General features: G+C 33.0%; 1 protein-coding gene across 2 annotated transcripts in view; it reads left to right on the top strand.

The window, feature by feature from the left end:
• Positions 1-3,667: 3,667 nt before the first annotated feature.
• LOC127877301 (laminin subunit beta-1-like) overlaps positions 3,668-14,247 on the top strand; it is an 86,897-nt gene continuing 76,317 nt past the window's right edge. The window contains exons 1-2 of one of the 2 annotated variants that reach the window (XM_052423018.1): positions 3,668-3,767; positions 6,111-6,338. In XM_052423018.1, the coding sequence (XP_052278978.1) occupies positions 6,287-6,338 (52 nt within the window). In that variant the 5' untranslated portion in view covers positions 3,668-3,767; positions 6,111-6,286. Of the gene's footprint in view, positions 3,768-3,843; positions 3,982-6,110; positions 6,339-14,247 lie in introns of those variants that run through there. The other variant, XM_052423006.1, reaches the window with a different exon arrangement.

Below are 14,247 nucleotides of genomic sequence, written 5' to 3'. Positions count from 1 at the left end.
ATATCAAACAACCCGTGTATTGAAACAATAATATATGAACGAATGGATGAATGACTGATAAATTGAATGAATATGAATAAATTAATTAACAGACGAACAAACACATGTACACATATACAAAAGAACAAGCGATTGAACAAACGGCTAAGTCAACAGTTCATAAAGCCATTACCCCCTACCGACGTGCGCACCAAGACTGTCGTGTCTGGACCCAGTCCTTCAAAACTTTTGGCTGTCTTGAATACGTGCATGACTTGAAAATTTAAAACATCCAAACTCCATCAGCACAGAAATTAGTTTTTAATTATAAAATGTTATGTACAATTGGTGACAAGTTGCTTTCTATTTTCATAGTATCAAACGCTTAAACGGAAAAATGAACTGTTACTTTCATTCACGGGAAAATATTATTTATAGACATGTTATTAAAACATGACAGTAATATAATGTACGAATACTATTTGCTAAAGACATAATGTATTAATTAAATAAGGATGGTAAATGTATAAACATATTGTTATCACATATGAAAAGAACGAGAAGAAGATGATGATGAAGGAGAAACAGAAGTTGAAGATGATGAATAATTAAATGCCCGGTCCCAAACGCTCTTGCCCCTGGTGGACTGTGGCACAAGTCAGTCTCGATAGGAGGGGCCGTTTCCGCGAATTAACATTCTAGTATTCAAATGATTGTCATTTTTATTTCATTTAGTGTGCCATTTGTTAAGTTCGTAATTCATTCATTCATCGGTTATGCCTAAAGAGCGCATCACGCACCAACCTCCAAAGAAGATCATGAATACGTATGTTTTTCGTTCTGTTTTGAACATACATATGGTTAACTCATTAGTGTGTGTATGTGTCCTTTTTATTAATAGTATTATACAACAAACACAGATTAAATGTCTTTTTATTTCAAAAATAAATATTGTTTTATATAAAAAAAACTAAACGTGGTAACAATACAGTCTTATTAAAGACGTGTTTCTGCTGACATTTAATTGTAACAAGAAATATCGTTAAAAAAGATATACGGCGTTGATTGTGGTATGAGTTGGTGAAAGGTAAAGAGTTCAATGAATGAGATCAAAGATAGCGAATGTCTTCTTCTTTGCAGTTCTAAGCTGCATCACACGCAGTACGAGATGTTACGCGGAGTTTTCGCGGGTTATTTTACATTATTACATATTGCTGGTCACAAACCTATACATACGAGACAGAAAACCAAAAGAAGAATGGAAGTGAAATTAAAACATATGAGTCAACCGGCCACACGCGAAGTATCCGTACATATTTTAAATATTTATACGCGCGTTCTTCGAACAAACCTGTTTTAGTGGTTTGTCGGGCATTGTTATTTGATTCGATTATTAATAGTATCGAGAATCTTGGCGCTCATGCTTAATACATTAGTCAATATGGTGGAATTATTCTTGTAAAATTAATCAAAAACAATATTTATCATGGTATTGTTAAAAACACATTAAGAATCTATTATTGACATACCATAATTATATCGCTGACTATCTTCATTTAACATATTTCTGGTCTAAAGAAAATTCCAGTTCACCTAGTTCACGCGATAGCGTCTATATTATATAACGATTGTTTTACTGGCCGCGAACTGACCCTGATACCTTGCGGGTTGGAATGTGATGCATAAAAGTGAGGCCACGCTTACACTGCTGGAACGACGGCTTGTTTAAAACTTTATACTCTTACATGTTAAATGTTCAATTTCGAAAACAATTTATAATGGTTTGGCCAAAACGAATATCAGAAACTATTGATGTCGAGTATTTAGTGTAAAACAGCTCTATCTATCAAGCCTTTTCATAAGAGATAAACTTGTTTCATGCTGAACACGCAGTAAAACAGTGTTACAAAGACGCGTCCATGTTTCTAATGTGCTGGTGGTATGGTCAAATCAGCCAACGGACTAAATCAAGTGTATTCATTCGTGTCTAGCCGCGGGAAATTTCATTTGAATATTATTAGACACTTACAAAGGTCAGGTAAGGTGAAAAGCTGGCTTATACAGCTACGCCGAAAAAAAAAACGCTTGCATTAACGGAATCGTACAGACCGAATGGGCAGAAACGAAACCAATACGGTGACGCACCAATTTATCCCAGCTTTTGTCAAAACAATACATGTATAGGCATAAATGCCGTTCGTACTTACATGTAAACATCAACAATAGTGCAGTATATGTTTTAAGCAAGCCCGTCGGACGATCGCTGCAAACCGTTGGTGCATTAGATTTGTACAAACATGTCTTTTTTTGTTTCAAAGATTTAAAGAACAAATAGACGACTATCCCAGTAATCTATAGTTAAATTAAATTTCAGTTTTAGTAAATAATACATTTCGCAAAAAAACTGGGGTTCTATAACAAGTTTGGTGATAATTACTTTGCTGCTAATTTTGGTTTATAACGATACTTTCGTCGTTGGTAGTGCAAGTGCCAACTATATGCTGCATGAAAAGGTCATTAAATTACTATGCTTTTCCAAAAACGGTTTGATGAAAGCGCGAAAAAGATATGCTTTTTGTCAACTGCAAACATGCAAAGTGCCACTAATGCCCTGATCAAATGTTCCTAAAGCACTACTTTATGGCAACTGGGAACCTGTTTTCTTCTGGAATGCAAATGCCCCATGGTTGTGTGTACTGAATTCCAGGTCGTGACTGCTTGCTCTAAGCGAATGCGATTTTGGAGCAGTTGGTAGTAAGTACACGCCCCTCCCCCAACTGCATGCATTTTTGCGGGCATAGATCTTGCATTAGCAATGCTGATGAGACGTATAGTTGTATGAAAACTTTCTCCTTGAAACCAGAAGTAAGGCTTTACAAATTATGAGCCTTTGGGTCAGCTGGGAATAAGTGGAAAATCACGTATTTGTATAATACTACAACCCGAATTAGAGATATACGGACCATGGATCGTACGGCCCAGACCATACGACCCAGACCATACGGCCCAGATTTGCGGGCCATACAAAAGATGTTCGAATTGATATTCATTTCGTGTTCCACTTCATTTTATTGTTTTAAGACATTTACTACAATATTAAAGTTGATGTAATGACACCAATGACTACATACTTGTTAAAATTTTGAACATTCGCGGACCATACGGCTCAGATTTTCGGGCCATACGGAAACGTGTCAGAATTAATATTCATTTCGTGTTACACTCCTGCTATATTATATCAATAAATTTAATATAATATTTAATGTTGCTGTAATAACATTAGTGACAATATACTTGTTTAAATTTGAACATTTGCGGACCATACGGCCCCGATTTGCGGACCATACGGGCAATGTCTATATTAATATTAATTTCGCGTTCCATTTCCTTCAATTTTGTATCCATAAATTTGATAAAATATTAAAAGTTGCTGTAATAACAAAATGACAACATACTTGTTTTAATTTGAACATTTGCGGACGTATATCCTACAAATCCATTGCTGTGAAAAAAAGCTGTATTGTGTGTATTCATACCGTATGTATAATTTAAACCTTAAAGTGATATCTTATTTAGTTTTTAGTTAAAATAATGTTATGACGAAAGTATATCAAATTTGTTGTGATCGGGTCTTAAACGTGTGATATGTTGCTATTAGTGATGTGTAGCCTTTTACCTTTCCGTGAATTAATAGGCTATTCGGGTTACTGAACCAACTTTACCATTAAACGTATTGCAGGTTTTGATTTAACTCAAGTATCCATATGACATGACATCAGTGCTTCCAAGTAGACTAATTTAAATATTATACTCCTTTTCAAGTACAGATTAATTCATATATGTTAGCGTAATGCAAATTTAACACGCATACAACTAACTTATACGGAACTTGTAAATTGGCTGTTCCGCCAGTTATGTTTACGACAGTGTAAAGTTTGGAAAGTTAGGGCAGCAGAGGGAATAAACTAGCTTGGGGCATTTTTCTCCCGGAAAATCATCTAGGTAAACTTGAACGCGTTTTTTAATATTTATACTTTTCATATACATTGTTTCGCCTTCATGACATGTTCTAAAAGTGATTGTGTCTGGCCTAATGACTGGAAACTCTGGAATAGACCTTTTGTGTAGATAGTGTCAGAATAAATTGTGCCAGGCAAGCACCTTAAGTCTAGCTGTATCTCACGGTAGGTAAATTCTCTGCCAGTGTGGGATGACAGGCAAGCAAAGCAAATATTTTACTATACAGATAGTGATTATATTTACAAGTTTCAGCATTAGACTGAGAGATAACTTAGGATTAATATGTTTCTGTATTAATATTATGTTCAATGATAATGATGAAAGTATGATACTGTTAAACATATTAATAATTAAGATGTAATTATGTAAATGAATTGCCATGGCAAGAAAAGAAGGTTCATCATCTGTTATCAAAGACATGCTTATAAGTAAATGTGTTGTGTATCCCTTAATTTTTAATCGGGTGATAATTTTTAAATGTAAACATTATTATTTGGTATATTTTGGTATTATCTCTACAGTGTGTTTTCTGGTTATGTAATGTCATTACATAATATAATTTTTTCATTATTCAATATAAATAATAAAATACAGCTCATGACTTTTGGCACTTAATTAACTTGTCTGTACTGTTTTGTCTTTCATGTGTTTTGATTGATTTTATACACATTGCATGGGATTTATTCATACATTGAAAGAAGCATGAATATAACAAACCACCAACACAATTAGTTGTTTTTCACAATTTTTCATTATTGTTTAGGAGGCTTCCGCAATACAGCTTTTAAAAAAATGGGCACACTGGGCTATACATGAAGTTACACCCAAAGTACTCGGTCTGTTTTACATGTATAACATTCCCTAATGATTTACATCCTGTTTTCAGCAAGATTTTTCCTGGGAATTTTGTAATCTGACATTTCCAGAAGCCTATCGAAGAATTACCTGTTGCAAAAACAGACCAACACACATCTGCTTCCACTGGCCTTTATATTATCCACAAATCAGCCATAACAAATCTGCTTTGTAGCATCAGAAGCAGACTACTGGCTGGTGGGGTAGTTGGGTTTGGGGAAAATAACTGGACTGAATTAGTAGCCTTAATGTATTTCCAGAATTACAAAATTTAATGTTGAATGTATTTACATGTGTAGCATATATGTTATGTATATTATGTCAAAGCAATCAAAGTGAAAAAAAACTTAACTACATAGTTATGATACCCAGGTATTGGTACTTTAATACATATAAATTAATGTAATATATTAATGTAAAATGTCATGTGTACAAATTATAAGGCATGTAGATTGATTGCTTCAGATGTGATTGTCTCAGAAGAAAGTGTGAAGGCATCACTTGTATGCAAATGCCAAATGCAAGTCACAACTCTAACTGTATAATATTAAGCATTTGTGCAGGTTTAATAGATTTATTTTTGAGAAATACGTGAGAAATAAATATCAAATTTCATTTCTTGAGAGAGATATTACGCCAACAAGCATTGTTTTACATTATGTTTTTACACAAGAAATCAACTTCAATTATAGCAATGTAACAAAAGACTTTACTAGTTAAAATTACTTAAAATTTAAACAATATATATTATTTAGCTTTGTAAATAGATTGAATTTTTTTAATATATTGACTTTTTTATGCAAACAAACTATTATTTGTTGTGTTGTTATTGTATTCAATGAAAATAATAGCAGAGCTGCATAAAAGTACACAGAATCTGTATGCCATGTAATGGTGTATACTGATTGTATTACAATACACTTTTGTTGTGTGTAGGTACTTCTAAATGTTCAAATTGTATCTAACCTGTTCAGAATTAATTCCAAGTTAATGATAGACAGATAAACCAGCTTTAAATTAGATTAGCATCTTCCTAAGCCCTTCACAGTTGATAAAACAAACAAAAGATATGATCACAGCACTCTACGTGTGTGTCTAAATGTGCAAACTCTTGACAATTAAAGATGTTAAGATCAATATGAAATAAATAAAATTGACAATGTACTTAAAAGTAAATGATTAGAATATAACAGTCCACTGTTGCTTGCATGTAATAATGTTTCCTATTTGAAATTGTATTGTATTGTATTTTACAGGACCATCTCCACTCAATGGGCGATACAATGCCAGGCAGTTTGTGAAAGTGGATTGTGAATTAACTCCAGGATAATCTAGTAAAGCAAGATATATTGGCAGGGATTATCTATTTTGCAGTCCATTAACAGTGACTGGAAAAAAGTGAAGGAATCAGTAGTTCCAAAAAACTGCCAAAATGGAATTGAGAAATATAGGTTTTGTTCTTATAGTTCTCAATGTGTTGCAAGGTAGGTGTACTAATAGTTGTTCATGTATTTGAAAAATGTGAATGCATAAATGATGTAATTTTGGCATGGTAGTGCACAAGCTAGGCATGAATAACTGTGTAGCACCTTGCTGCACCAAGTTCCCACTCACCCTCTTTGGATCCTTGCCATGTTCATTTTTAGATCTGATACAGGAAAGTGTATTTAAAGTTTCAAAATAAATAACATAAATTTTCCCAGTGAGTGAAACTAGTTTAGTAAAATAAAGAAACATTTTTTAATTACAAAGCATGTTACATGAAATAAATAAGTTAATAACACATAAGGAAGTTCAAATTAGATTGGAAAGCGTTCAGAAGGCAAGCTTAGCACACACATGCCATTAAACACTTTATTGAGGCTTATTAACAGCATTCTTTAAAAGAACATAATCCAAACAAACATTAATGATTTTCTTTACCAAGATGCACACAAAAGTGTGTTGAATCCATCAATCCAACAATGCTGATAGTTTTATATAAATAATGATAATAATCTTACATTATTTTTCATACATTGTTCTTGGATGTAAACTACTTCAAATTCAATTAAAATGCTTTAAAAGATTTTTATTTATAAAGCTATTCTTTGGTTGCCCAATCAGCATTAATTCAATTTTCTATTTTTGCACAAATTTACCTTTTATATATTTTTAATGGCAAATCTGTTATCTTACCTGGTCTTTTCCCAAGATTTTTGTATAGATATATTTAGTTTTTTTGGGAATGCCTGAACAGGGAATTCTGGCACAGTGTTACCCATGTGCTTCACATGGAAAATGTCTCCTAAGGGCTTTGTCACGACGGCTCCATTGTCTTATAGACTAAACATATTATATTTCACTCTGTGAAGCAACAGCTATGGTGAAAACAATACCACAAGTGATTGATTACATTAATTTTGCTATAAACCAGAGTGTCAAGTGATTGACTATGAGAGTATTTAATGCTTAAGACACCATGTAACAGGGACCTAATCACTTTCACATTTCTGTCTTTGTTATTGTAAAAATATTGGCATAAAGAATAATCTGCATGTATACATGTCCTTTGATATGTTGATAGTGATGTAAACTCGATTATGTGCTAATGTTTGGTATTTAGAGCTTTATAGAATTATCAGTTTCATAATCCTGTGAAAAATGACAGATCTTAGTGTACTTTCTATGCTTTATTTGTAGATGAGATAACATTATAATGCATTATGTTTGGTTTGAACTAGAAGTAACAAACAGTAAAAGGTTTGTAGATTATCAAGAGGTAAAACTGCCTGTCACGTTAAGCACTTAACAAAAATATTGTTATGTACTAAGAATTTTAAAATTTATATTTTTTATCATTTTCTTTAAATGATGAAGATTTGTGTAAAATGAGCATGTTAATTGTTGTCCATTTACCCCCCCCCCCCCCCATACCTGCCGATAACATTGTAGTCCTTTTAATTGCTCCCCCTCATTGTAGTATTTATATTAACTCACCACCTCCTTGGTAATGCTCCTTGATGTTAATATAACAGTATTTATTCTTTCTTCACCAAACTTGATGACAACGTTTGAGATTGCAAAAAACAACTATATATTGGTTGTATTTAGCAAAGTCACAAGATTGCATTTGAAATGGGGCGGTCATAGCTGTCTAATGAAAAGCTCATACACATTTATTGTGGTTTTATTCATTTGTAGAGCCTTATATAGTTTGTTGCTTTGTAAGTTCAGTTTATTGAATAGCAACTGTCTGTAGTCCCTAAAAGCAAGGTGTTACTGCCAAACGATAAAATAGTCCCATAAATATCTCTTGAAGATGAGAAAATATAAATTAGTACATTAGTGAAATGACTCTGTCACATTGGTGTTGATGAAATATGAAGTCTGTATACAGGATATTTACTTACAGCAGAGGGGTTGTGTGTCAAGTGTCCAGGCAATTTAATCAGGCATAAAATTCTCTTCATTTTGGGTTTTTGACACTGAATGACTTTATGAATATAAATAAATGCGTTTTCACTGATGTATTTAATTCATGTAGGGATTTATCTGGACAGTACATACCAGCCTGGTATGTGGGTATAGACTGCTATCTCATTTATTTATTTCTTCTGTCTAGGTAGAGACTTATTGGACATTTGTGTTCAAGTGGCATAATGTATCAGTCATTAAAAGCCATATGGGCCTATCAGCCTATATTGGGCCTATGTTGCCATTGTTGGGGTTGCATTTACTGACATTTTGTTAAAGTCTTAATTTTGGCCTCTTTACTTTAAAAAAACAAGCAATCATTGAAATGTCCAAATTTACCGAAATTACCAAACAAGTCTTCGAACAACAAAAACTTGAAAGCAAGGGCTTCCAAACCTTACACACAAGTTAAAGCCATAATAATAATAATCATTTAAATGTTTGCACTAGGTCTGACTCGCCTCCACCTCCCAATGACATAACTAATGATGAATACTAAGCTATTCACAAGAAAGTTTTAAAAACTGAAAAATATCTTAGGTATATTTTTTGTGTGGAGAGCATTAAACTTAAACTTAAGAATACTTTTAGCAATAATTTCCAATCTTCGAGGTAAGGAAGTTCAAATAGAGCTTATTTGAGAATTCAAATGTAAATGCAATCAAAAGCCCAGCATACGCTGATGACACCTCCTGGCTTTCATAGTCAAGAGTCATATTATATTTGATTTGTCAATCTAATTAGTGAAAAAGTGTTCATCTTTAGTATTATTTGATTTGAAAAGGGACTTTTAAAGTAAGAAATAATTTATCTTTTTCATGTACATAAAGTCATATAATTACTGTTTAATAGTCTGTTAGAAGAATTTATGAAAAAAAGGAATATGCTATTCAAAAATTTAGTTTGTGAATATGGTACATAGCACTAGATGACATCAATTTCCATAAGAAAAATTATTTAGCAGAACTATTGTAAGATATTGAAATAGTATCACACTTTTGTTAGGAGTACTGTTTCGAATGTTGAATCAAATTTCACTAAAGTGAAAATGTATGTACCACATTGAGGAGGTCTAGAGAGCAAAAACTTGCCAATAAAACATGTAAAGTAAAAAGTCAAAGACCATAAATGTGCCCATAGTCTGTGAAATCATTAAAACACACAACCTGATTGTAACAATGTATTTGCATTGTGATAGAATAGCGGAAATAATCTATGTTGGCAGTTTTGATGGTTGCGATAAACTTGCCGTGTCAATTTTGATTTATTTGCACAGATTAAAATGAGTGTCTTAAGTTAATGCAGACAGCATGCATTAAGTTGAACTAAACAGTTTTTATGGGCTTAGACTATAAAACATTTATTTTTCAATTTTTGTCTACATATTCAGAATATAAAATATTTATTAAATTAAATATCACTTCATCTAGTGAGACAAGAGTAACATGTAGCCATACAGACCATAAGACCAAATTTCTTTTTCATAAAAACTAATAAAGATTAAATAAAGATCCAAAAGTGGAATTGATTATTTTATTTTAGTATAAACAATTTGCCTGTAATGAAATATATACATTCACATGTACATACATTAACTCAAATGTGAGTCGGGTATCTCACAGGAGATGATACCACATTGACCATTAAGTTCATTTGTCTTTCTTCATATCATTTAAATGCAGGGTAACGGAATATATGAGTTGTTTTACCTTAATGGTGGGACCCTAGGCTTTTAGTTAAAGAATTTAATGACAAACGTTTTTTTTAAATGTCCCCCAGTGTCTATACTTGGGGATATATTGTTTTTGCCCTTTCTGTTGGTTTGTTGGTTTGTGTCAAACTTAAACATTTGCCATAACTTTTGCAATATTGAAGGTAGCAACTTCATATTTGGCATGCATGTTTATTTCATGGAGCTGCACATTTTGAGTGGTGAAAGGTCAAGGTCATCCTTCACTGTCAAAGGTCAAATATATGGGTCAAAATCGGTCATTCAATATACACTATAACTTCGTAACAACTTCTCATATGCATGGAACTGCACATTTTTAGTGGTGAGATGAAGGTCATCATTCAAGATCAAAGGTCAAATTTATGGGGTGGGGACAAAGTGTTTCACAAACACATCTTGTTTCAGATTAAGATTATTACAAGTTTAAATTCTACTTTTGATATAAAACATTAATAATACTTTATTACTAATCTTCATTATATAATGTTCTGACTTGGTTAATGAAAATTTGCTGACATTATTGACAACAATATATGTAAGTCTTTATAAATTTGGTCTAAATTTAGTGTTTGTCCAAATTAAGTCATAAAAAAAAATGAAACTAACATCACAAGAGGAATTCAATGTTATTGTAGGGGACAAATATTTATTTTAAGCAGGAGAAAAGGATGGATGGATTTTGGCTTCAAATTGTTGAAAAAGATGATTGGTCATTTTCGTCAGCTTCCTGTGTCAAAAACTTATTTTGTAGAAGTAGGGCTTTTTGTGGCTGATTTTTTATCAGTTATTGTGTCATTATTGGGATTGCAAAAAATAATGTTAGTTTCCAAATCAAGTCCCAAAACTTACAATCAATTTCAGATGATTTGTTCCCAATATTCTTGTTTTATTTAGTTAATAAAAAGTAAGTCATCCAGTATTCCCTGGAAGCACCAGTGGCAAGCAATTTATTAATTCAAAACGGCCTACTTTAGTGCTTAGTTGCTGGCTATAGTTGGATAACACTGGTCATCTATCATCTTCTAAATAACTATGGTGTTTCCAAAAGTAAGGCACATTTACTCTTAAATTCCAAATATAAAGGTTATTTACAACAATTTGTAAAAAGCCATTGAGAAAACATGAGTTTTCCCAGAAAATGGAGAGTCTCACCACAAATTATAGTGGTATTTGGATAGTGAGCCCTTACTTATCTCCATCCATAAACATTTTTATGTTAATAAGCGTATGCTTGCACAAAGTTATTATTAAGAGCTTTTCTGATTTATAACCATCAGTTGGTTTGTTCTAAGAAAAAAAAAAATCAAATGCATAATATGTTCCGGCCAATCTTATTTTCGACAGATGTTGTATGTTCAGGCATACATGTTGAAAATCAGGAACTAATTCCTCCAAAAGAATTTCCTGTTGATAAAGTGCTGATAAGGCCAATCTGGCTGTACACTACATGTATACTGTGTGTAGAAAATATCTATAGCTACAGGCCTATTTGCTCAATGCTGAAATGAAGAGCTAAGCTGCTAAGGTGTTCATGGACTGGCAAGTTTATTTTATTAACCCATTTATGCCTAGTGGACTCTCCCATCCTAAATTGGATCAATTTATTTTCAAAATTAGGGATCGCTAGTATATTTTTTTCTATATTTAGAATATTTCTTACAGAAATTCCTTTAAGCAAACAGCGAAGACCCTGATGAGACGCCGCATCATGCGGCGTCTCATCTGGTCTACGCTGTTTGCCAAGGCCTTTTTTCTCGACGATAGGCATAAATGGGTTAAAGGTTTGGCAACATGAACTGAGTCTATCAAGTGAAGTGACTTGAGACTTTCTCATTTATATTTTTAAGTAAGTAATTCATGTTGCTGATTAACCTCTCCATGAGGACAACTGTGTATTGGATTTCTTTGGGATATGACCTGATTTCCATTTCTGTATAGTAACAATCAATGTCAAATTTCATCCTTTGTGAACAATATATACTATTATGTGATCTCTCATACTATAAATCATTAAATGTAGATGAAAAAAATACCAAATAGTCTTTGTTCATTCAATCATGCATTTTGGATTGCTATTTTGTTGCGACCTGCACTTGTTGTCGACATGTAAATTTAATAAATACTGAGAAAAATGAAGTTATTTATCATATTACATAACAAAAAGGTCACTCATTTTTATGCCCCCACCACTTTAGTGGGGGACAAATTGTTTTTGCCCTGTCTGTTAGTTTGTTTGTGTGTTTGTTTGTTTGTTTGCGCCAACTTTAACATTTGCAATAACTTTTGCAATATTGAAGATGGCTACTTGATATTTGGCATGCATGTGTATCTCATGGAGCTGCACATTTTGAGTGGTGAAAGGTCAAGGTCATCTTTCAAGGTCAACGGTCAAATATATAGCTTTAAAGTGGCGCAAAAGGGGACATACATGTATGTTTCTGACAAACACATCTCTTGTTTTAATGCAAGAACACATCTTTTTTGCTGCTTAAAAGTTGTGTCAGAAATTTAATCATCCGATTTACCAGCTATGTCAAAATGTCTTACCTCATGTCAAAACTGCTTGATTGTAGTTGTAGTTGTGAATGAGGGCATTCTCATACAGCAGGGCATTAACCCCTTGGTAATCTTAATTGAATGAACCTCAAACTGATGAAACAACCCAACTTGAGTGCCAATACATGCTTCCATGGCCTCATACAGTGCAATGTGACCTAGCTGGATATTAAAGCAAGTATGACCAGAGCCAAAGACGTATTGTCCAAAGTGTTCAATGTCACCTTAATCAGCAGATAAATTCAGGCAGAAAATGAAGATATGAGAGCAGAATAGTTCTGCATTAAATATAAATATATAATGCAAAATTTGCTACTGCATCATGATATTTTTTATATGCAGCTTTAGCACCCGTTTATTTTGCTTAAAAATAGGGTGATCACCATATTTTCCAAGGAAATTAGTCTCACCATTTTAAGATACAGCTGAAAGCAATGTAAAACAGCAAATGGTCAAGCATCACATTATTTGTATCTGTTGAAATTTGAAATGGATATAATTGTGCTAAATTTGTTTACTGTGGAGCTACACTGTTTTATTTTTTCCCCTGGGTTGTGGTATCTAGAACATGCTTTGAAAATCAGTACATAATTATAGTGCTAATGGTAACTTTGTTGCAAAGTGTTATGGTATGTGAAGACTCATCTTTCCCATTTATGTATACAACTTTGCTGAGCCAACCACAAGGAGACTGTTTTGATAACTGAAGTGGTATCAACTATTTCTGCAATGTCACAAAACATTAGAAACATTGGGTTGTTTGTATTCACAGTAGTATTGGGCATAAATTTGTAGGATAAGAATCATCCTACTGACCGTAGTTATTGACATGTTGATGTAATGTGTGGGTGAAAAGGGAGCAATCTTCCTTTATCAACAAGCATCTTATTTTTTTGCTCTTTTGGTTAAGATTCATAAACTAGCAATATTACAACACCAGAAATCATATATATAATGCACTTGCTGTATCTGAATTCTGACCAGACCAAAAAGTTGCATGTTAAGCATAATTATAAATAAGATTTTTATGCCCCCGGATGGAAAGATAGGGGGCGTATTGTTTTTGGCCTGTCTGTCTGTCATTGTGTGTGCCCCAAAACTTTAACCTTCGTTAAAGTTTGGTCATAACTTTTTGAATATTGAAGACCTGCCAAATGATATATTGAAATTTTATTTCAAAGCGGCGCAATAGGGGGCATTGTGTTTCTGACAAACACATCTCTTTTTTAAAAAGAAACAAAAATAAAAGTGATTAACAATTAAAGCAAACACAATTGTTGGTTTCATCTTCAGTGAAGCAAAAAACAAAAACACTTTTAACACAACAACTTAACAATAACACTATAAAATAAGGTCTCTTTAAAGCCCTAACCAAACAAAATTGCTGGTCAGTCCAAGCCTTGGGTATTGCTATCTTGGTATTTATTGCCCCCCCCTTGTCAAATGGGCACTTGAGTTGGAAACAAAACTGGTGACTCCACATACATGTATTTAGCAGGCAGGCAAGGGTATAGGCATTTCAAGTCAAAGTCATGTTAGGAAAAAGACTTATCAACATGAGCCAAAATGATAGATTTTGATAAATTGATGCCCATTTTCCATTTCTTAAAGCCATTTGCCAAATTTTTGAACATAATATGGGGAATATC

The sequence above is a fragment of the Dreissena polymorpha genome, chromosome 1 (genome assembly GCF_020536995.1).
Source record: "Dreissena polymorpha isolate Duluth1 chromosome 1, UMN_Dpol_1.0, whole genome shotgun sequence".
Lineage (NCBI taxonomy): Eukaryota > Metazoa > Mollusca > Bivalvia > Myida > Dreissenidae > Dreissena > Dreissena polymorpha.
The sequence above is the reverse complement of the archived record's forward strand: the minus strand, read 5'-3'. Positions and strand labels throughout refer to the sequence as shown.